Source organism: Canis lupus, chromosome 9 (assembly GCF_011100685.1).
Source record: "Canis lupus familiaris isolate Mischka breed German Shepherd chromosome 9, alternate assembly UU_Cfam_GSD_1.0, whole genome shotgun sequence".
NCBI lineage: Eukaryota > Metazoa > Chordata > Mammalia > Carnivora > Canidae > Canis > Canis lupus.
The window spans coordinates 1,888,919-1,912,754 of record NC_049230.1 but is presented as its reverse complement, the minus strand read 5'-3'; the positions used below and the strand labels follow the sequence as shown (position 1 = coordinate 1,912,754).

The following is a 23,836-nucleotide window of genomic DNA, read 5'->3' as shown; positions in this document are numbered from 1 at the left end:
TCTCCAAGCGTAAGAGCGTCCAGGATTTGTGTATCCATCTCAGAGGCTCGTGCCTATGCCACGTGTTTACCTTCGACTCCACGAGTTGAGCACCGATTTTTACATTATGGCTCCAGCAGGTAGCGACGGGAGCAGCCCGGCCTGGGACCTAGCTTCTTGCCTCCAGCTCTGCCTTTAGGTCTCCTCCGTGCAAGCAGAAACCTTTCTTGATGCTATGCACCTGAACCCTGAGTGTCCAGGACACGATCGTCTGAGCCCCTTAAAACCCAGCACTTGCAGGATGCCCCCAAACCTGCCAGCCTGGTGTGCCGTCAGGGCCTCTGGTAACACGGCCGCTGCTTCCGAGCTAGGCTCCCTTCTCCGGGGTCCCAGCTCCTCCGCCCTGGGCATCGCTCACCAGCCCCCTGTTCCCAGGCTCCTGTTTCCTGTGTCCTCATCCAGAGCACCCTCCTTCCCCTCTGTGGCATTGGTTTCCACCCAACATGGGCATGACTCCCATCTAGGTCAGCTAGGATTGCACTCTGCTCTCTGGAGCATGTACGTCGACCTTCCTCCTGATGGCTGTCCTTCCCCAAGGGCCTGTGACCACCTCCCCACCTCTTCAGTGATCCTGCCAAGCACTTGGGTCACTCAGTCCCTCTGGCCCGGATGCTGCCAGAACCGTCTCCTCCCATCTCCCGTCTCCGGGGTCATTCCCTTCGCTGTGCTCTTGGTGCATGTACCTCCCCCTTCCGGTCCGGCTCACCCTCCCCTGTGACCCTGCAGTTGTCCTCAAGCCTCTGCACAGCATCCAAAGTCCACAGGATAGACTCACTGCTATCCCTCAGCACAGGCACCCCCTTCTGTCCCTGAGCCCCCCAGCCCCCAGGGTCTTCTCCAAAAACTGAGCAGGGTGTGGGTCATCCCTCCATCCAGGACCAGGCCAGTGCCTGGCACCCGCGGGTCCTCGAACTTGTGCTGAGCTCATGGACCCACAGCCCCGCTGGTGCACACAGGTGCTGTCAGGTGTGGAGCGGCCTGAAGAGTTGGGAAGAGCCGCACACCTGACAGTTGGCTTACACTTAACGCTGCGGTTACCCCCTCAGGGCTCCTCCTTTGGGGTAAAGAGTTGGGCCTCTATCCCAGGAAGCACCTGCTGAAGAGTGTGGCACAAATGGTTCATAACGATTGTACGCACACAGATTGTCCTGTTTCTAAGTCCCAGCAAAATCCTAAGGAAAGCTTCAGCAGGGGCTATCTGCAGACACGGGGGAGGGTGTGGGCAGGGGCTGCAGAGGCCAACGGGGCCTCCCAGGGGGCTGGTCCTGCAGCCGGGGCTCCTCCCGTCAGGCAGGCGGAGGCATTGAGAGAACCCCTCAGCGCTGCCAGCCGCTCTGCCATAGCCGAGGACGCTGTCTGCGAGCAGCCGTTCGAGCTGTTTCACCAAACGAACATTGGGCCTGAGGAAGTCACTAGGACATAAAACGTTCACTGCACGTTCATTCTTCACACATCACGGGAAGCAAAGGGCCCTCCCAGGCACCTGCACTCACGGCTTCTCCCTCTTTCTCTCCCCAGTCATGCCAAGCTGACCTGGTGAAGGACAACGGTCACAAATACTTCCTGTCCGTCTTGGCCGACCCTTACATGCCAGTAAGCCCACCCTCGCTTCCCCTTCGACAGTCCCGAGATCGTGTCGTTTGTCTCTGCTCCCCTGTCACGCTCTGGGGTACCTGTGGCGAGGGGCTCCCTGCGGGCGGAGGGGCCACGTCGGGCTGAGGGCACGTGCCTCACCTGGGCCCGAGAACACCTGCTTTCAGGGCTTTTTCCTTTCTGCGTCTGAGTAGGAGAGGCGCGCAGGTTGGTTTGGTTGTTGACATTTGTCTCCCTGGCACGTACGTCTCTACAATAGAGTAGGAGCCACTCTCCCTCACAGCCTGTCAACCGAATTAGATTAATGAGTGCTTGCACGTCTGCAGTATGACAGCTCACATGCCCAGTGAAGGTTCTGGAACATGACAAGTTGCCCGTGTGCCTTATGAATCAAGCAGGAAGGGAGGGAGGGGAGGAAAGAAGAGTGAATGTCTAAGTTTCAGATTATTTTGTTTTATTAAAACACTGCAAGAGTAGTAATCTACAACAGCATTTACAGCGACTCCTACAAATGTGTTGTAATTAATCCCTAGACTCCTTCCCTGTAGCAGTTCTGAGCATGGCAGAGAGAACAAAACAGACGTCCTGAGTCGCTCCTTGACATAACTGACTTTTGCCAGTGTATTTAAAGTGTTTTCACAGCCCTGGTGTCCTGAACTAAGTGCTGGTTGCCGAAGAAAAGCCAGAAGACATTAAAAACAGGATCATTGCATAAAAGGCAAACGGTACCTGCATGTTTTAACTTAACTGTGGTAATTCAACATCATCCTAGGCAGCAAAAGTTGACACTTCATGGAGGTTTGGAAACAGTTGCTTCCCTCTTTTCTGGGTGAGCAAGGATATAGTCAACCAGATGGAAAGGGCCCTGTGCTACAAGTCATGGTGAAGTGGTGAGCGGAGTTGGTACGGGTGGAGCGTCAGGCCCGGACCCATCGATGTTGGGAACCTATAGTGAAATTCCAAAGAGAAAATTGCCAAATGCCAAAAACCAAAGCCAGAAGTCTGAGGAGAGCCATGGTGGGAAGGAAGCACTGACCCTGGGGTCCCCGGCCCAGCAGACCGAGTCTGCACTCAGGATGGGGCCCATGCGGCAGCAGTGCAAGAAGGGATCGCTGCTGAAAGCCAGGAGCCTGCTTGTGAACACGGCCCCATGTGTGCACGTCCCAGCCGGGGCAGCAGCCGGGATTTCCAGGGGCCTAGAAGCAAAGGCACAGGCTCCTGCTGGGGTTCGCACAGCGCGGAGCCGAGAGCCGCAGCCACAGGCGGGGAGGAGCACTGGCAGTCACCGATGGGAAATGAGCACCCAAGACCCGGAGTCCTAGAGTTCTCTGAGCAGGACTGTAAAGTCCGTATGAGTAAGTGTGTGTAAGACGACTGAATGACACATTTGTTTAAATACGTTCAGGAATACATTATGTTGTGTCCTCAGGAGTACTTTTACCCTGTGATGAGAAAATAATGTTTTTCCCTTTTTACTCATCCTCAAAAATGACCAACTAGATTCTTTGGGTAAATACTCAGATTCAAGGGGGGAGAACCTGTAACAGAAGACATAGTCACTGCCGCTCAAAGCCCTGCGGGTGAAGTAAACTCAGACCAGTGCCGTGAGTGAGAGAATTCCTGGAGAAATCACCCAGGATGAAGCAAACAGACGGCGTGAAGGGGGCTCAGAGGCCCGTGAGGAGGGGTCCCGCTGCTCCCAGCCTGAGGCCAGAGTGCACTGTCGGAACAGCGGGGAGAACCAGGACCTGAACATGCCACGGCTGAGAATTTTCCCAATAGGAAGAAAGGAACAAGTTTTCAGTTTTAAAAAGCACAGTGAATCTTTTTTTTTTTTTAAGATTTTATTTACTCATGAGAGACACAGAGAGAGAGGCAGAGACCCAGGCAGAGGGAGAAGCAGGCTCCCTGCAGGGAGCCTGACGTGGGACTCGATCCCAGGACCCCAGGGTCACACCCTGAGCCCAAGGCAGACGCTCAAGCACAGAGCCCCAGGTGCCCCAGCTCAGTATCTTGAAGAGGCTAAATAAAAACAGATCCACACAAAGACTCATCCTGATGGAAGTAGGAAATCTCAAAGGAAACCGGATGGGAGCGGACAGCTCCACCGAGTGATGGATGCCGGTGCTGGAGGAAATGGACTGTCACTCCAGGACCCTCTACACACCCACATTTAGGACACGTGGTCAGAGACTCAGAGCCAGCTGCACGCAGACCCCTAGCGCAGAGCCTTATGAAGACCATGCTTCACGTGGAATCTGAACCCACAGGGATGTACGCAGTGCACAAGACGGAGGAATTGGCAAACGTGTCGCCAGATCTCAGTAAGCACTGGCTGTACAAACAGACGACGGCCATCAGGAAACCCAGGGGTTAAGGCCGGAGGAGGGAGGCCGCAGTTGGCGGCACCGTAACGGCCTTGACTAACCCACGGGCGAGCACAGGAAGGATCAGCTTCAGACTCTGCTCAGGGTGCACATTAAAAACATCAGGCCCCACAAAACCGTTAAAATCGGCTGAGCGATCCCCACAGCAGCAGGGCCACAGAGGAGGGCAGGATGAACGCAGGTCCACATGATGGAAGCTCTGGAAGGAAGAAGCTGGAATGGAGTTAGGGTGTGGGACTCACGCATTTTCCGCCAGTGTGCTCGGCGAGGACAGTGTGCTTCCAGGGGCTTGAATGAGGCTGAGGGGTGAGCGGTTGGGTGCTTCCTGCCGGTGGGACAGCCCTCCGCTCACGGAGCAGCACAGCAGACGTGTCCCGTCCGGCCGCATTCACACCTTGGGGACCCCTTGTGCTCCGCGGCCAGTGCAGAGCCAGGCCCTCCTACAAGGGCTTTTCCTGTCTGGAGACTCCAATCCAAGGGTACCAGAGCTGACCCTCGTGACCTTGCACACCTGGCTCATCACAGGGGCTCAGGGAGGGGAGCTCTGCTGTGCTGGGGAGGGATGGGCTTCCACCACCGGGAAGAGAGCAAAACCAGGCCGACTTCCTTTTTCCAGGCCGAGCACCGGACCATGACGGCTTTCATCCTCGCTGTGATCGTCAACAGCTACAACACGGGGCAGGTGAGTGTGGTGGCCGCCCCGGCTGCCCTGCGGGCTTGAGTGTCCATGACGCGGTCTCCCGGAGAAGGGGACGCCGAGGGCGGGCAGGGCCTTCGTGGAGCCCGCCGTTGCAGGGTGAGCTGAAACTGGCAGGATCTGGAATGAGGAAAACCGAGCATCTGCTGCAAGTGGGAGTTTCCTGAGCAACGGGGCTGTGGTCCCCGCAAGCCATCCCCTGCCCTGGGGTTGGGGGTGACGTGGGTGACGTCTGCCTTGTTGCAGGAGGCCTGCCTCCAGGGAAACCTGATCGCCATCTGCCTGGAGCAACTCAACGACCCGCACCCGCTCCTGCGCCAGTGGGTGGCCATCTGTCTGGGCCGCATCTGGCAGAACTTTGACTCGGCCAGGTGGTGTGGCGTGAGGGACAGCGCGCACGAGAAGCTCTGCAGCCTCCTCTCTGACCCCATCCCTGAGGTGAGCCCGCCGCCAGCATGCTGAGGCCTGGCTGCCGCGTGCAGAGGGCCGACACCGAGCTGCCACACGGCCTGGCCTCGGGCCCGCCGCGTCCCGGTGGCTCACGCGGTGCCCGGCGGTGCTCTGCTGCCTTTTCGGGGCAGGTGGCGCTGGGCCGGGGCCAGATGCCAACCACCCCATGGTGTGACCACGCCCCGGCCCCTCTTGCAGGTGCGCTGCGCGGCGGTCTTCGCCCTTGGTACCTTTGTGGGCAACTCCGCAGAGAGGACCGACCACTCGACCACCATCGACCACAACGTGGCCATGATGCTGGCCCAGCTGATCAACGACGGGAGCCCCGTGGTCCGCAAGGTGCGTGGCCCCCAGGTCCGCAGGCAGCAGCAGAGCGCCTTGCGACCCGTCTCCTGCGGCGCCCGGGGGTCTGAGCCGGCGACCCTGACCGCAGCCGCGAGCCCTCATGTCCCACTTGGCGCGCACCCTTTAGAGAGCAGACCTTTTTTTTTTTTTTTTTTTTTTTTTAAATTTTTTTATTTATTTATGATAGTCACAGAGAGAGAGAGGCACAGAGACACAGGCAGAGGGAGAAGCAGGCTCCATGCACCGGGAGCCCGATGTGGGATTCGATCCCGGGTCTCCAGGATCGCGCCATGGGCCAAAGGCAGGCGCCAAACCGCTGCGCCACCCAGGGATCCCCAGAGAGCAGACCTTTAAATGTTTGTTTAATTCTCTACAAAATGCGTTTCTTCACCAGATACTCATGTGTTTGCTTCATTTAAAGGCATTTAACAGGGCTGCGCCTCCCGGCAGCTTGTATAATAGGCTCCTTCCTGCCTGGGAGCAACACATACACACATGATGGAGACTCAAAAGAGCAGTAGACACCCACAGACAGACGGAAAGGTTTGTGTAGTGTATTCCCCTCCCCGCCCCCGTGTTTGTCAGCGGCTGAACGAAACACTTTTATAAAGTTGAAAGCTTTTACTTGTCTGTTTAGATGTAGAAATATCACAGATTTCCATCAAAGACCTCACACCTCTTGTCAAAAGTTGGCCCAGCACAGCTAGAACCCCGTCACCCTGGCAGAGGCGCCACAGGCCGCCTGCTTTACTGGTGACCTTGGAAGGCTGCCCGCGTCCACACGGCGCCGTGCAGGTGCCCGGCCGAGACCACCGCACAGGGAACGGGGGCAGGAGTGGCAGAGGACGGGCTGTGGCCTGGGGCCGTGTGCTCGTTTGGATCCCGCTGCTTTTCCTGGGCGGGATGCAGTCCGGGCAGGTGCATTTCGGCCAGACTCGAGAGGCAGGAGGACTCCCTGGTCTCCTGTTCCCTTCAGGGAGCGATTACCTCGTTGCTCACATGCCCGACTCCCTAGCGCAGCGTCAGAACCGCGACATGAGACCCTGGTGTCCACCCTGTTTCACTGGGCCACAGTTTCTCGATTGCAGGCTTGTCTCCTGCAGCCCCGCCAGCAAGCTGCCTCCCCTCGGACGCCCCCAATCAGAGCAGCAAAGGAGTGGTTCCTTTACTTGTCCGTTAAAATCCCTTTAAAAGAAGGAAAGCTTTTTTTTCTTCTTTTTAGATAATCTTTAAAAAGAACATTAATAAAAATTGAAAGAAATCCCTGTCAGTTTCCAGTATCAGGACGGTGGCCAGTGAAGCCATGTGAACACCTGGGCCTGCCGTGCTCTCGAGCGTGGCCCCGAGTGCCTCCATGGCCCTGGTGTCCCATCCCTGACTCAGATCCACTTGCTGTCCCTCTCCTCTAGACACGAGGATGCGCAGGTGTAGCCAGGTGTCTCCCGAGGGCTTCCGGGTGTCCGCCTTGCTGGGGGGCTGAGCACCATAGATGCATCCCAGGGGCACGGCTGCACATCAGCCAGAGACGTGCCTCACCCCAGGAGGCAGAGGTCAGCTCTTCTAACCCCGTGCTCCTCCATCCTGGGCTCAGCAAACAAGCCCTTGCACCCCAGGCCCTGGTGCACAGAGTGGAGATGATCCTGCCTTCAGGGGCCGGACACGGGCACCAGCAGTGGTGCTAAAGTACCCATAAACACGTGGGACCTCAGAGGTGGGCGCAGAGCTCTCAGAACAGGTCTGAGTGGCGCCTGCGCTGCCTCGCCAGGGGAGGCCTCCGTAGGTGGGAGCCTGTCCCTGGGTTATGAGGGCTGAGCAGCCAGGACCCAGGGGGTAAGGGGCAGGGGGAGCTCGTAGGGCAGGTGGAGGGTGTGTGCAGTGCAGGTGTGAAGGACCGTGCTGCGCCCAGGGCTGCCGCCGTTCCAGGGGCTGTATCGGCAGGAGAGGCAGCGAGGGGCTGACGGAGGGCAGGGGCTCGTCGTAGCCTGGCCCTGCGTACGAGGGGCGTGCCTGCCCTCACGGCACAGAAGTATTTCATTCTTCCAACAAACGCTTGAGTGCCAGCTCCCGGTATGGGGCAGGGAGGCCTTGGGGCCCCGCACAGCTAGCAGGGGAGACGGACAGCCCACGGCAGCCTAGCGAGTAAGCCAGGCAGGTGGCATTTGCTGTGGGCACGTGGGGCACAGAGGTTTAGGGGAGGAAGCGAGGATGCAGTCTGGGGGTCAGGGAAGCCTTGAAGAGTACGGTGGCAGCTGCTCAGAGGCAGGGGCCCCTCACCATCTGCAGAGCCCCGTGGTGGGACCAGTGTGGCCCATGGCCCCACGAGGTGCTGGTCCGGGAGACCCAGCTGCGGGGCCCGCCGGTCTGGAGCACAGCCCAGATGTGGGCATCGAGTGCTGCGAGCTGACCCGCTCCGACCGCCTCTCTCACCCAGGGCCCTGGCCAAGGTCGCCGGCTCTGACCTGCAGCTGGGGCCCTGATCATGCGAGCAGCAGAGGAGAGAAACCGGGATGTATGCGGGGTTTTCATAAAGCCTCGTGTACTCAGTGTGGAAAAGATGACATCTGATTACTTTTTATAGTACGAGCGTCCTTTCCTAGTTGAGGCCGTGTGGTAGCAGAGTATCGCCTGCTTAGTGAGCTTACTTGATAAGCCCAGAGTCCGCAGACTGGCGGCAGCCTCCCAAATCACTCTGGGCCCGAAGCTGCCCACGAAGGACACAGCCAGAGTGCCCAGCCCGCCAGCGCCCCCACCTCCTCAGAAGGGCCAGGGGTTGTGGGTAGGTCCCCCGTCCAGCCCCACAGCCGCACTCCGGCTTCCTCACCACCACCCTCCTGAGCGGTACCCGGCGTCGGCCTCCCTTACCCGCACGTCTGACCCACGGTGAGGCTGACAGCCTCAGACGCTGTTCCTCATTGGCGGCCCAGGCCCCAGGTCCCTGGTGGAGATGAAGGGGGACGAGCTCCCCGGGCCATAGCACCTGTGCCTGGAGGTGAGCCCGGAGCAGACGTGCTCCCCTGAACGCTGCTCCGTCGTGCCGTGGTCACGGCCGAGTCAGACACTGTGACGGCGGGCCACCAGGTGTCAGCCAGTGACTTGTTGGAAACGCACAGTGGGGACAGCCCTCCGGGGAGGAAGCAAGGAGGTGGCAGCCAGCACACGCAGGCCGCAGGGAGGACCCCAGGAAGACACCTGACCTGGCCTCCCACACAACCAATGAGCAGTAGCCAGACTCCCGTTGGGGGGTACACATGCCCAGGCCTGGTGGCCCTGAACCCTAGGACACTCGGTGAAGTGCCCCACGTGCTGAAGATTACAGTGTATTTGAAGGGAAAGGCTCCGTTCGTTGGCACATACCCGTTAGACACCCGTGTGCTGGGCCCTGGGTCACAAGGCCTTGAGCACCTAGCAGGGAACCTAACCTGGCTCTCCTCCCAAGGCTCGCACTTGGAGGTGGGGCAGGCTGGAGACTGAACAGGCGCATGTGTGACGTGGCAGGTCATGCTCTGAGGGAGGCAGAGCGTGTCTGGGAGGCAGCCCTTGGCAAACGTGGGGCCCTCGGGCGTCTGAGTGGAGGCCTGAAGGAAACATGAGCTGAGCTGGGGACACTTGGGGAGGCCTTCCCAGGCAAAGGGAACAGCAAGTGCTCAGGCCCAGAGCAGGAGTGGTGGCTCCTTCGAGGGTCCATGCTAGACCCAGGGTGGGGACACGAGGGGCAGGGGGGGTACCTGGGACCCAGGCAAGAAAAGCCTTGTTTTGTTCTGTGTGTGAGCAGAGGCAGGAGGTTGGGAGGAAGGTGGGACTGACCCTGACCTGTGAGGCTGAGACGTGCTGCTGGACCTCTGCCTCGGGGTGCCAGTGTGCCATGGGAACTGGGCCTCGTGCCTCGGGGTGCCAGGGTGCCATGGGAACTGGGCCTCGTGCCTCGGGGTGCCAGGGTGCCATGGGAGCTGGGCCTCGTGCCTCGGAGTGTCAGGGTGCTATGGGAGCTGAGCCTTGTGCCTCGGGATGCCAGGGTGCCATGGGAACTGGGCCTCGTGCCTCGGGGTGCCAGGGTGCCATGGGAGCTGAGCCTCGTGCCTTGGGATGCCAGGGTGCCACGGGAGCCGGGCCTCGTGCCTCGGGGTGTCGGAGTGCCCATGTTGAACCACTTCCAGAAGCTGAGAATGCACGTGACCCTGCCCCAGCCCGCACACCCTTGCCAGAACTACCCACATGTTTGTGGCCACTTGCACACCAGCAGCCCATGGCCAGCAGCAGCCACCTTGAGTGGCCACCACCCCAGCAGGATGTGCTTGGTCCAGAGCCACTGGGCATGGGCAGTGCCCTCAGTGTTTGACCTTGAATGGCTGTCTGTACATCAGAGGGCCTGGGATCTGGGTGCGAGTTAATGTTGCAGGGCCCAGCTCGGGCTCCTCTCGCCCCGCATCAGAGTGAAGGGGAGGGTCCATGCTCTTCAGAGACGGTACAGGCTGCATGTTTGCCAGGAGGGGCCCGGTAGGCAACCCCACCTGGCATGTGCCCTGGTTTGCAGAGGGCGCGGGCAGGCACGGAGGCTTTGGCAGTGGCATGAGAGGCTCGCGGGGCCACAGTGCAGATAGACTCTGGGCAGATTGGGTGGGAGGTGGATTGGGGGCTCATGGTTCCCTGGGCACAGGAGTCCCCAGTGAGGGCTGAGTGGGGAGGGGTGATGCCAGCAGCCTGCAGGGCACGCTGAGTTTGGGGTCACCGGAGCACTTAGGCAGAGGTCGGCTTGGAGCTTAGAGCTCCAAACCAGGGGCGGGTTTGGGAGCAGCGCACAGACCGACAGGAGGAGCTGAAGGGCCGTGTGGGGTTAGGGCAGGAGACGATGGGGCAGCCGCCAAGGGGGTCCCAGGGCCCCATGCAGAGGGGCAGGGATTCACACGCAAGCTGGGGCCCAGGTGATCACCGGACAGAAGCCACTGCGCTCGTCTCCTCGGGCACTTGGGCCTGGGGATCGTGTCTTTGCCTTTCAGGGACTGGAAACTAATTTATCTGCAAGTTTTGCATTTCGTAAAAGGAGCGTGCTCTGGGTTGTCAGACGTATCTTGCTTTTCTATGCCCGAAATTCAAATGGCTCACCCAGCAACACGGTCCAATCAACACGTAGCTGAGCCCAGGCCCCAGGATCGACCGCCCTCCCCCCTGGAGCATGTCATTCACACCCGGCCTCTCACGTCCAGCCATCCCGCCCTCACTGCTTGTCCAGAGGCTCCCGCTCCCTCCGGACACCCCCGAGCACGTCCCTGGAAGGGCCAGTCCCCGCTGCCAACACCAAGTGCAGAGTTTGTCTTAACCTTTCTCTTTTCTGTGGTGACCTGGGCACTCGGCGTGAACTCTCCGCCTCACTGCTTTTCCACAGTCCTTCGCCAGCCACCAATAAGTGCTGTTGTCCTTGTCCCTCCCGGCAGGAACTGGTGGTGGCTCTGAGTCATCTTGTCGTTCAGTACGAAAGCAATTTCTGCACCGTGGCCTTGCAGTTCATGGAGGAGGAGAAGAACTACCCCTTGCCTTCTCCAGCGGCCACAGGTACGGCGCCGTTGCACACACAGCCTGAGCGGCCCGCCTGCCCGCCCCCCAGGGACCCACAACAGACAGCTGCCCCCTTGGAGTGGCCCCCCGACTCCCGCCCTCCCAGGCCCGACACAGGCTAGGAAGGACAGCAGGACAGGCCGCCCTGACCCTCTGATTCTTTCCCTTCCTTTTTTACCACCTTTGGAAATCAGATGCATGGGGATGTTGAAGGACAGCGGAACGTGTGCCACGGGGGCGCACGGAGAAGCTCGCCGGCTCTTCCGTGATACACTTGCATCACATTAGGCAGCTCCTTTCCTCCCGTTTGTCCTTGTCACTGGATTAATATTTCTTTGTGATGGGCTGCCTCCTCCCCCAGAGTGCAGCTTCTCCGCAGGGAAGAGGGCTCGTGATCAATAACAAAAGCATTCCTGCTTCTAGAACACCAGGGGAGGGAAGTGACAATGAACTTGCACGGTGGAAACAGCTGGTGCCAGAGGGGGGCACAGGGCCAGCAGGGCAGGGAGGGGGCTGGCAGGACCACCCCGGCCGTGGCTGTGCTGTCACCTGAGGGGCAGCAGCCTGCAGCTGAGCCATGGAGCCGCTGGCACGGCCCTCAGGGCGCCCCGGCCGCCACCCCTGCTCTGAAATGTCTGTTAGAACGACGCCCCCGCAGAACAGCAGGGGTGGGCTCTGGTCACCTGCTCCTTACACCTCCCTACCCGACACGCATGTCGGGCCCTCACCAAGTGGGGGGCGAGCCGTGGTAGCTCCTGTCACCTCGTGCTGTAGCCCCTGCCTAAGGGGGTGCACTGCCCCCCAAAGCCCACCATTAACTCTTTCTTTGACTCTCTCCCAGAGGGCGGGAGCCTGACCCCAGTGCGGGACAGCCCGTGCACCCCCAGACTCCGCTCCGTGAGTTCCTATGGAAACATTCGTGCCGTCACCACTGCCCGAAGCTTGAACAAGTCTTTGCAGAATCTGAGCTTGACGGAAGAATGTAAGATCCTGGAAATCGGGTCCTTGCGGGGGGACAGTTGTGGGTGTGAGTTTCTGAACCGTTCTATACACAAGGGCCGCGCCCTTTCTCTGCCGTGAGCGCGTGCCCACTGCCCCACCGGCTGGCCCTGAGGTCTCACCACGGTGTGGGCTGGCTGCGGTGGAGCAGGGAACAGGGCGGTGGGGGGCCGTGTGGGAGGCGCACCCTGACCCCCACCGTGCTGTCTGGCCAGCTGGCAGCTCCGTGGCATTCTCCCCCGGGAACCTCAGCACCAGCAGCAGCGCCAGCAGCACCCTGGGCAGCCCCGAGAACGAGGAGTACATCCTGTCCTTCGAGACCATCGACAAGATGCGTCGCGTCAGCTCCTACTCGGCCCTCAACTCCCTCATCGGTGAGTGCCGCGCCCGAGCTCCCCGGGTGCCCCCACACGCCTGTGCCAGGGCATGGGATGCGGGCACCACCTCGGCCGGAGAACAAGCATTAATTGGAGTGTGGAGGTGAGAGGAGTGGGTGCCGAGGGCAGCCGGAACTTTCCGCAGCTTTAACTTTGCTCTGATGGTACCTACAGGCCCTTCTGGGCTCGTGGGGGAAGGCTGCCAGAACCTTCCGTCTGCCGCAGCCCAGTGGCTGCCTGTGCAGTGATTTTGCCCCAGGAGACACGTCTTTCGAGGCCAGGGCAGAGCAGGGGTTGCCACACCTGACGGGCTGAGTGCATCCCTCCCAGAGGGCTCTTCCCTCCCAACCGTGTGACCGTGGGTCTTCGGGGCGCTGGCAGCAAGGGCACTTCCACTCTGACCACCCCACACAGTTTCCGGGCCTCAGCAGGAATTTCAGTTAATGTTGAAAACCTGGGGACACTAACATACGGCCACTGCGTGTGGGTTGTCTCCCAACTTCAGCAATCACAGGTGGAGCCAAATCCCCCGAACTCGCCGCTGTGTCCACGCTCATCACAGTTTGCAAACCCCCGAAGCACCCACCGTGCCCCTTACAGGCTGCAGACTTCATGGGAACCCTGTGCCGTGGGGCATGTCTCCGCGGGGCCGCTCGTGACGCCGCTCTGTGTTTGTGCTGCGCTCCACCCCCTGACCCGCCGCACCCCTGCCCCGCCCCCCACCCCCTGCTCCACCAGCCCCTCCTCACCTGCCGGGTTCACTTACCCATTCTGCGGGTGGAGGGCCCAACCCCGAGTCCTCCCTCCAACCATCCCAGGATCGCGCAGGCTGCTCCTCCCTAGGTTTGCTTCGGCACCTCAGGTTGCTCTGAGATGCCCGTGTCAGTCGAATGTTCCCATCGGCCTGTGGAGCCATGCAGAGTGCTATCCTGACTTCGTAGCCCCTGCCGTCCCCAGATGTGTGTCCGTTTGTCCTCCTACCACTGTTTCTCTGCTTCTCCTTCATGATCATCCCCACAAGATGTTTAATTGCCCTAGCGTCCAAGTCCCAACTTTTGCTTTGTTGGTTTTTTCATTAGATCCTCGTGTTTTGTTCTAATAACTTCATTTCGTTATTCCCTTCTCTTTTCCTTAGCTTTTCTCCATCGTTGGTTTCGTTTCTGAATTTGAGAATAGATTTAGCTCATGCGCTGGCGCTCATTCCTGCATCCCTCCCAGCGTCCACCCGCATTCACATCTGTGGTCTCTGCCCCTCATCGGCCCTTGTGTCGGTTCTAAGTCATCAACTTATTTCCGTGGGGAGCCCTATGCCCTAGCACTTGCACCTTCCACGCCATGTGGTGAGGGCGATATTTCTGAATTTCGGCCATGATCTGGAGGGGGCAGGACTGCGGTCCCTGCATGAACCACCCCAGTTTGTCCCTCTGCTGGAACGCAGCTCAGGGCATCTGCCATAATTCCTGTAGGTTAAGTCCGTGTGATGTCCCTTTGGGCCTGGACAGGCTGCAGGCTCCAGACGTGGCCACCAAACCCACCCACCCACTACCAGGAACTTAGCTTAGAAATGCCAACTTGAATTGTCAATCTAAACTGAGAACTAACATCGCAAATTCGTGCGTTTGATTGTTTGCTAAAATATCCCAAGTGCCCAGAAGACATAATGTTGGTGCTTGGCGTGAACGCAGGTTCTGCTAACTCACCCGTAAAATACATTTTGAGTGTCACTGGTAGAGTGTCTTCAACTAGAATGTGTTCTTTTAACAGAATTAACATTGCGTACGGTGCCTTAGTTCCCAGGCTTCCCCACAGGAGTCTTTTAAACTCTGGTCGATATGAATCCGAATCAGTATTTGTGCATGTCCACAATGAAAACACATGGAGTCACAGGGGAAACTCAGAGAAACGGAAATGCGCCACGATGTGGCTCTGCGACCCACCAGCCGGTGAGCTTGGTGCAGCACATCCCCGCCCCGCCCCCCCACCCCAGGACAACCCCTCCTCCCACCTCTCACCAGAGCAGGAGTCGGCAGACGTTCTCCGCACAGGACCCGACAGTGTGTGTTTTCAGCCGTGCAGGTGGCATAGCTTCCATGGCACAAGAGTAGCTGCAGGTGGCACGTGAACAAATGAATCTGGCCGCCTTCTAATCAAAATTTACTTACAAACTGAAATGCAAATTTCATAAAATAGTCACAAGTCACAAGACATTATCTTCCTTTTGATGTTTTTTTTCTTTTTTTTTTCCAACCACTTAAAAAGTAAAAAAACTATTCTTAGTCTGCAAGCCACAAGAAAACAAGCAGCTGGTGCGTGTGTCCGGGCCATGGTTTGCCCGCAGGCCCACCGGAGTTTGCGTCCACCCTTCCTGCCCTGGAGGGCCCAGATTGTCCCTGTGACGGCAACAGCATCTCATGCTGCTCTTTCTTGGGACATGGAGGTGCGTCATTCGTTCAGCATTCCATAAGTGCCGCTGGCATGCCGGGCGTCATGAGCTCACCGCCATGGAACAAATAAGTACAGAGTGCCAGACTTGGAAGCCAGTCACCACACGGGGCTTGTCCAATCTCGCCCTACCTCAGCTGCCGGGACAGCGGTGGCCTCGGGTCCTTGTCTGTGAGTCCTCTGTCCCTCGCCCCTGCACCCCGGCCCTCGGCACCTTCAGAGCACCCTCCCCGTTGCCCGGCCTCACCCCCACAGGCCAGCATCCCCCTGTGATGACCCCCTGCAGGGTCCTCCTGACTGATTTCCCTGTTGCCTCCCTCGAGGTCTCATCCTGACCGTCCTACCTCACGGCACACATCCAGCACCACCCGTGTTCTGCGGGTGGCCATCCACTCCACGGCCCCCTGTTCACACGCATGGCTAGCCGTCAAGAGAAGAAATGTTTGAAAGGGTCCCACCTGGCTTCCGAACGTGCGGAAACACAGTGCCTGTCGCAGGTCAGACAGAACTGAAGCGAGTATGGAAGTCACATGTCCCCAAGGGACCCTTGGCAGCTCCTGTCAGGAAATCCCCATTGTCTACGGCATGTTCCCTTCTCCGGGGTCTTTAAGGCCGTGTGTGCGGTGGAGCAACAGCAGGTTCAGGCCGCAGTGTCTTGGCCGCTTCACAGGGCGAGGGTGGGGTTGGTGCTGCGCGTCCAGGTGCACCTGCACGTGCACGGGGCAGGACCGGCCTGGGCCACAGCACCACCGCGATGAGCAGTTGCCGCCTCGTCCCGGGCGCTGGCAGGGCCAGCAGGTCTTGGAGGCGTAAGGATGAAGAACGATGTTTATTCGTGGGTTTTGGTCAAAAAAAAAAAAAAAAGAGAACGATGTTTTGTCAGAGGCCGCAGCAGCTGCCGGGGACGAGCGTCTGACCGTGTCTGGACCCCGCACCGCAGCACCTCCTGCCCCGGACCTGCCTGCTGGCTTCCTCCGGAGGGCCGGCAGCCCTGACACCCCCACCTTCTTGGTCACAAATTCTGGCTCCCGGAGAAAGCTGAGTGTTTCCTGTATATCAGTCGAATCTTTGAAAACCGGAGTGGAGAAGACCGACTATGAGCTGCAGCAGGTGGAGCCGGCTCATGCGTGTTCCACAAGGCACCCTCCCGCCTCCGCGCTCAGACGTCACCAACCACATACCACCGCGTGCAGCTCTCACCTGCTTAGAGGCAATTTTCTCTTTCATTTCAACCAAAGGACAGCAAACTCTCCAGCCCCTCAGTGAATATTGCAAGAGGTTTTCAAAACCATGGCGTCCTAGGACGTCCATTTATTCCCACCTCTTCCCCAAAGGCCAGCCTCTCCGGCCCCCTCCCAGCTTCCTCTCAGCCCCCTCCCTGCTCTGTCGCTGTGAGCATGCCCCGTGGTCTTGCCTGTGGGGCAGGGGGTCCAGGAACACATTCCCGGGAGAAGCCTTGGCTTCCCTCGCCCCTGCCTGGGTCTCCGCACCTGAGGGGTGGCCGCCTGATGTTTGTAGGGTTGCAGGGGGACCCGGTCTCCATACCCCCTCGTCCCTGGAACCCCACCTATCTCTGACTCACCAGTCATCTGGCCTGATCCCTTGTGGGCCTCCGCTGGTCTTCCCCATTTCTGGTCCCCCAGCCCAGGGTCTCCCCACACGGCATGCCAGGACCCCCCATCAGACCTTGCCAGCACGTCTGCAGGTGGCCCATGGCAGCCTCGCACAGAAGCCTCCCTGAAAACCGCACTCGCTGTCAGCTCCCTACTCGAGGCCTTCCTCCCCCAGACAGCCCCACCTTCAGCATCGGCCCTCCCGCTGCACCCCCTGCGCCCCTGCTGTCCTCCTCTCAGGCTGGATGCCGGCCCCTGAGCGAGGCGCGGACAACCCAGCAGTGCTGGGTCCTCCCTGCGGCGACACCTACACCGCCGCGGGGCAGGTGGAGGGGCCGTCTTTATTCCTCCGTTATGGTAAAGCTGCAGTTTCTTGGTCACGTGTGCAGCAGGCAGCCCTGCGTGCCCCTCCTGCCCTGAGCCTACCCCGTCCGAGCGCCCAGAGGTGGAGTGGGAAGGGGGGAAGAGACGGCCCGTGCGTGTGGACATCAGGGCACACGTGACACACCCCTCCTGCCTCCACCGCCGGGCAGCCCTCCAGCCCCATCAGGCACCCTGCTCTACACCCCAGGCCCCGGGGCGGGCGGGGATGGTCACTCTGCTTCTTTGCAGGAGTGAGTCACAGCCTGGAGGGGTTGAGGGGGGATCATTTCTGTTCTGAGGATTCGGGGCCAGACTGGGGCGGCCGTGAGCGCTCCCACCGCCGAAGCGCCTGCTCGCCGTGGCTCAGAGGCCTGGCCGCGGTGGGACGATGGCGCCTCCCTGAAGTTCTGTGACCCTGACATCACCTCAAGCGTGTTCCCAGCAATGGATCCGAGCTGGAGCTGGGCTGGGGTGGGAAGAGCCGGGATCTAAGCTCTGCGCCGGCCTGGAGCCGGGCCCAGGTTCCGATTCTTCCACTCGCTCAGCATCTGGGGGTCGGGGCCACTGCCCACATCTCCGGTCCCCTGGGGGCCCTGCTGGCCTGAGCCCGCTCGTCCCCGTTGCATCGTGATCGGCCAGGAACTAGCATGTCCTCCTTCCGTCTCCCTCTGTCCCCCCACCTCGAGAAGCCCTAACAGAGGAGGTCCTTGGGGCCCCAGGGCCGCAAGGTGTGAGCATGAAGAGCAGAGGGCCGGGGAGAAAGCGGGGCCATCAGCCAGGAGGAGGGGCCGTGCGGTTGTCGCCAGAGGAGCCGCGCACGGTCCCAGGGAAGGTTTTACAGCCCAATTAGTTTGATTTCTTGCTGCCGGAGAACGGTGGGGAGAAAGCGAACGGCGTTGTTCTCCGACGCCACAACATCAGTTACATCTTTATGGCCACAACCTTTGATGAAAGGCCATCATTACGTGTGTCTCGCCGGGACCCTGAGGCACGTCGCTGGCAGGACTGTGCAGACACGGGGGCCACCCGCACTCGGCGGTCTCGCCCTCCGCGCCCCTCCCACGGGCAGAGGCAGGAAGTCAGGGGGCTCCTGACGGGGCTCCGTCCCCGGGGGCGTCACAGACTGGGGACGCGGAGGCCCCAGGGCTCGGGCGCTGGGTGCTGGGCCGGGCAGAGGCTGTCAGCCTCGTCGGCCCTAAGGGGTCAAAGTCCGGCTTCTCTTTCCTCCGAGCGGTGCAGCCAGCCCTGGGGCCTTCTGGGAGCCGGAGTTGGCTACAGAGCTCCGAGCACATTTTCCTACATTTTATGCTATTTGGGAAGTTGTGGCCATTGCTCTGAAAAATAAATGTAAAACCATTAGTTATGATCTTTTATTACTTTTGGTCTAGACGTGGAAATAGGTTCTCAGCTCATGAGGAAGGAGCTGAGTGAGTGCCAGACCCAGGCGTCCTTCCTGAGCCTTTCACAGCCAGAAGCCTCCAGAAGGCCACTCGGGTGTCCTCCAGCAGCCCGGGGGCTCCAGCCTCTGCTGTGCTCACAACCTTGGTGCGTTGGCAGCAGGTCTCAGAGCAGGGTGGTCTGTGCAGCAGGGGGGCCAAGGGAGCCTGGAGGCCAGACTGAGGGAGGAGGTGAAATGCACTGAGCACTTCTCCACACCAGTTGCATGTTTTCACCAGCAAATACTTACCTCATTCATTGTAGCCAGACTCTGGCCAACATCAGAGCCTTCTCCTTCTCTGCTGAGTCAAAGCTGAAATCTTCTGCAAGAAAGGCCACAGCAGTAATGAGGTGCCAGCAGTAATGAGGTCCTTCCTAGGTGCGTGCCACCCCTTTCCTGGTGCCGGTCTCTGCTGCTCACCCCTCCTCGCGTTTCCACCAACGGCACTGCCGGGTGAGGGTCAGGTTGCTCGGGTGTCTGCTCTTGGAGGCACACAGGTCACCAGGCTCCTGAGCGCTGCGCCCGCCTCCCCCGCTGCTGTGAGTCCTCCCGCCCCCGGCCCGGCTGTGGTGACAGTGTGGTGGGTCATCTTAGTGCACCACTTCGCAACTCTGTCCCCTGTTGGCGGCGCTCTGGGGAATCTGAGCCCAAAACTAATGGGGTTGTGGGGGAGCTAGAACCTCACGCAGTAGCTGTGATGACTTCGAGGGGCCTTCCTAAGAGCCTCGCCCCATTAGGGGCCCGGCCGTCCTTCCCCCTCCTGAGCACGCCACACCCGTGAAGGTGCAGCGGCCGGTCCCCATAGGCCCCAAACCCCCAGCCCTCACGGAGGTGACTGGGGAGCCACATCTTCGTGGACGGTCCTCACGTCTCACAGGCCCAGTGCCTGCTGCTGGGCGCTCCGCTACAATACATAAGGGGCCTGGGAGTTCCTCCGGGAGGCTCGGGGCCCATTTTACCACACAGCTTCCTCAGACTTGGGTTGTAAATCCGGAGTCAGGGTCGGAGGTGCTCATCCATTCCTGCGTCTAAGTTAAAGTGTGCAGGGAAAGGGTGCACGTCACCCGGCGCGGGCTCCTCCCCAGGGAGAGTGTCCTCAGCAGAGCTCTCACCGTCCGAAGGGCAGATGCCTACCCAGCCCGTCCCCCGAGGGGCCCTGCCTGACCCCCTGGGCCACGCAGCCGTGGGACCCTCCGTCCTTCCAGGGCAGCCCAGCGGCCTCCCAGCCCCCGTGGCCCTGCCTGTCTGCGGGGTCCCCACGAGGCCTCCTCGGGAGCTGGGAGCTCCCTGCATCCCTACACAGCAGGTGTGTGCAGCCATGTGGCCTGAGCGCACCGTCCCTGTGGTAGCGGGCAGTGCCGCCCCCAAACGAGAGGCTGTGGGCTGAGGTGAGCAAAGATGCGTGACCCTCCACTTCACCCAGCCTGCCTCCAATTTGCACGGTCGGGTGCCACTTGTTCCGTGTGGACAGAGACGCTCCGTCCTCTGACAGCACGCTCACGCTTCACAGGGTGAGCAGGGCTGTGCTGGGAGCTGGCCAGGCCATGACCTGGGGTCTTGACTGATTCAAATTAATACCCTTTTCAGGGCACCTGTAGGGGCTCAGTCGATGAAGTGTCTGCCTTGGGCTCAGGTCGTGATCCCGGGGTCCTGGGGTGGAGCCCCATGTCAGGGAACCCGCTTCCCCCCATCTCTCTGCCTGCTGTGTGTGTGTATGCACTTGCTTGTGCACGCATGCGCGCTCTCTCTCTCTCTCTCTCTCTCTCTCTCAAATAAATAATAAATATTAAAAAAAAACAAGCAAATAGTGCTCTTTTCATCACTTTCTGTGGCTAAATAAGCATTTGTCAACAAACTGTCTGGCCTCCCACAGTTGCATGCTGCTGTCTCCCATCCATCATGCCATCTGTGTCCAGCCCCTGGGCTCACCCCAGCAGAAAGCAAGGGTGCAGTGTCCACGCGGCACTCCCCACTCCCGGCCGTGGCTCCTTCCTTGCCTGTCCAGACCCAGCATGGTGCAGACCCCACTGCACCCAGAGGCCTGCACCCACGTCTTCTGTACCCTCAGGCCCTGAGCCATCCCTCTGCTCTCTCTGGTTTGCACGCCCAGGTCATGGTCGTGCCACTTCTCCAAATGCTCCATGCAATTCCATCACCTCTGTGCCAGTCCAGCGTTTGCTGACTTTCCTCCAGGAAAGTCTTTGCCAGGAGAGCAATCCTGCTTCCCCTGCGTGCAGCCCACTGTGTGCCTCTTCTGTAAAGCCATCCTGACTCCTCGCCTCCTGGCCCCACTTCCTGACAGAAAGAATCCCTTACTGGAGCTGTCACAGCAGCACGGGGCGTTGTAGAAGCGGCCTTGGCCTGAATGTCAGACAGGAGAGCACTTGCTTCCCTCATCCCCTGGACACCAGGCCTCACTGTCCCTCTACAGTGCCCAGGGATAGTGCCTGTGGCCAAGATCATGAGGGCAGAGTAGGGCTGAACAGATTCCTGGGTGAGGCCTTCAGAGACAGTCCCTCCTTCGTGTCTGTGATGCACCCTGTCTCATCTGCTGAGGTGCCCAGGCCCATGTAGAGAACCCACCCAGAAGTGTTGTGGGTGCCTGGTGGGGACCTGGAGAGCTTGGGTCACATCATGCACACCCTTCCTGATTTCCTGGGAACTCAGGACAGTCTTTGTGCAGTGTGTGGATAAGACTCAGTGAGTCACAGCCCGAGCATGCTCTGAATGTGAGACAGGTGTACATGGGGCTCCCAGCCAACACACGCACCTAACATAGACTGTGACGGCTCCTTGAAACCTGAACGTGAAATCAGCTGGTCTTTGGGAGCTAGGTGGTGCTGTCCAGTCAGCCAGGGCTTCAAGGAAGGCCAGCATTTTCTAACTCACTTTTCCTTCTAGAAAAATCCAGCCCCCCTCCCCCCACCCCAATGTCATCAAGCCTATTGACCAGTTGGGATTTCTGGACCCCTAAGCAAACAGCCAGAAACAAGCCTCCCATAGTCTGCAGCTCTTTGAAGCGCCCGTTCTTGGCAGGAGCTGCGTCTTCAGACACCGGCCAGACAGACAGGGGACGGCTATTTCTTACTAAAACATCTCCTTTCTCTTTCCCAGGAGTCTCCTTTAACAGTGTTTACACGCAGATTTGGAGAGTCTTACTGCATCTGGCTGCGGATCCCTATCCAGACGTTTCCGACTTGGCCATGAAGGTGCTCAACAGCATTGCTTACAAGGTATGTGTGATGTGTCCTCAGCAAAGCTCTCAAGCTCATAGTCTTAGTGACGGATATTCATGCGGGGACCTGCAGGCTCAATCGGGCCTACGCTGTGGGTTAGAGCCTTCTGACGGGCAGTTCACAGCATACCCTGACCTCTGTTTACCTCCTGCTTCAACCTGGCCATATCAGGGCACCAGGATATTAGGTGGGGGCTGCCATTATCCTCGTGATCATGTCGGGGTCTGTGTGGTCTTGTAGTGATGTCCCCTTTTGGAACCAGCTTTTGGTGCCTTTTTTTTTTGATCCTCATTACCCCACTCCTTTTGCTTATTTTGAATGTAACTTGCTTCTCTGATTCTAGTTTCTTAAGATGGAACCTGGGGGTCATTACCTTTGCCTGAGAGCATGTAACACACAGAGGTGCCTGGAGACCTTGTTTTCTCTCTGAGACGTGGGATGGCCCCCTGGCCGTGGCTAGTACCTTTCATCAGGTGCCTCTGGTCATCCTCCCCCGACCCTTAGCCATTTGGTGATGAAACCAGTATTCGGATTATATAAGCTTGTTTTTTCAGTAGCTTTTACGTATACAACCTTACTAAAACCTGAATCCTTTGAAAATACAATGAGTGCCTAATCTTGAAATTTCACGACTGTAAATTCATCGCGGTAGACCTGGCGTCAGGCTGTCAAATCCATTTCTCTTAGGTGTCTCTCTCTAGCACGTAGAGCACAGAGACCACATCTCCGTGTCCTTTTAGATCATGTGTAAAGTGTGTGAGCCAGAGACGCCCCTCATCCCACTCCATGGTAATTAAACCTCATATGTGTAATCGCTCCTACCAGGCAGAGCCACAGCAGCAGATTACGGCAACTGGAAATACAGCCTTTCGTGCTTTCAGAACAGCGCGTTCTAGCGGAGCCTTATAAGTAGCTGGTGGCTTTCTGCCTGCTGTGCTGATCTAGGCTGACCCATCCGTCCCGGTGTGCATGGTGGGCACCCCCACTGGCATGCCCAAGCACAGGGACAGAGGGCGGAGTGGGCCTCCTCTCGAGTCCATGCCTCCCAGGAGCCCTGCCCTGGCACAACGCAGCCTGCATTTGTGAGAGCCTGAGTGCGTCCGTATGTGTGTGTGTGTGTGTGTGTGTGTGTGTCTGCACGCGTGCGCGTGTGTGCGCACGTTTATTATTAAGAGTAAACACTGCTACTGAAGGATTTGGAAGCATGAACATGAAGGAAACATTTTCTTGTCCTCAGTTTAATTTCAGAAATGTCTTGCTTTCTACTCCAGTAACTAAAGAGGAGATGACATTTCAATTTACAGAGAAATGGACCTACTTTTGATACTCAACTCTGAAGGCAAAACATTTTTTTTAAAGATTTTATTTATTCATGAGACACACAGAGGGACAAGCAGGCTCCCTGCGGGGAGCCCGATGAGCAACTTGATCCCGGGACCTGGGGATCACACCCTGCGCCAAAGGCAGACACTCAACAACTAAGCCACCGGGGTACCTCTGAAGGCAGATTTGTGTTCATCATGGTCAAAACAGCCTTACCACTCTGGAATGCCCCCACAGGATACCGTACTCAAATATAGAGATTGTTACCAGCTCAAGAACCCACAGCTCAGGAGCCCTGACCTAATTTCAAGTATTTACATTTCCTCTCCACACAGGCTTAGGGTTTGCATTTTGCCTGTAGTCTTTAACATGGAAAATTTCAAACCACGTAGAGGACAAAGGACATGATGACCCTTGGGAACCGCATCGCCCCCAACAACCTCCCTCATGCCACTCCTGCCACCTGTGGTTTACAGATAATACCGAGGAGGAAATTTCAAGCTACAGGTGTTCAAATGTCAGGGTCATGCGTAATAATCATCACTACTTTAAATATTTAGGAGAAAGTTTGTAAGCACATAAACTCACCTAGAAATAGTCCACCAGCGACTCCACACCCAAGGAGCGGAAATGCAATCGCTGCGTCTGCCTTGGGACACTCGCAGCCAAGTGCACCAGAGACCAGAGGTCAGGTGCACAGTTCGAAGCTGAACACCTTTCTTATAGACCAAAGGCCTAAGCGAGGGAGAAACAAGGAAGGTTGATATCCCCAAAACAGTACATTCCAGAGTACCACAAAAACCAGGAACAGAACCCGGCTCACGCTTTCATAGCGTTTAAAACCTGTTGTGGTCTCTGTCCTCCTCCACGTTGGCAGCCTCACTAGCACCCCGGGAACCTGCTATGCTCACACCGAATCCGATTTCATCCAGCGAGTTTGCGGTTAGCTTCCGGGCAGGCGTCGCGCAGCGCACCTGATGCGGG

At 58.6% G+C, this 23,836-nt stretch overlaps 1 protein-coding gene and 1 long non-coding RNA gene across 6 annotated transcripts in view; one reads left to right on the top strand and one right to left on the bottom strand.

The window, feature by feature from the left end:
* RPTOR (regulatory associated protein of MTOR complex 1) overlaps positions 1-23,836 on the top strand; it is a 333,192-nt gene that overhangs the window by 272,483 nt on the left and 36,873 nt on the right. For all 4 annotated transcript variants that reach the window (XM_038546355.1, XM_038546354.1, XM_038546353.1 and 1 more), the window contains 8 exons: positions 1,558-1,632; positions 4,636-4,701; positions 4,963-5,154; positions 5,365-5,505; positions 10,941-11,058; positions 11,903-12,043; positions 12,276-12,434; positions 21,408-21,526. In XM_038546355.1, coding sequence (XP_038402283.1) covers positions 1,558-1,632; positions 4,636-4,701; positions 4,963-5,154; positions 5,365-5,505; positions 10,941-11,058; positions 11,903-12,043; positions 12,276-12,434; positions 21,408-21,526 — 1,011 coding nt within the window. The remainder of the gene's footprint in view (positions 1-1,557; positions 1,633-4,635; positions 4,702-4,962; positions 5,155-5,364; positions 5,506-10,940; positions 11,059-11,902; positions 12,044-12,275; positions 12,435-21,407; positions 21,527-23,836) is intronic.
* LOC119873209 lies at positions 13,172-16,042 on the bottom strand. 2 transcript variants are annotated; one of them, XR_005364124.1, is made up of 3 exons: positions 15,338-16,042; positions 14,450-14,602; positions 13,172-13,341 (listed from the first exon to the last, which is right to left on the bottom strand). It is a non-coding gene; the product is annotated as an uncharacterized LOC119873209 (long non-coding RNA). The 2 variants fall into 2 exon arrangements; XR_005364125.1 differs by having other exon boundaries at positions 14,450-14,542.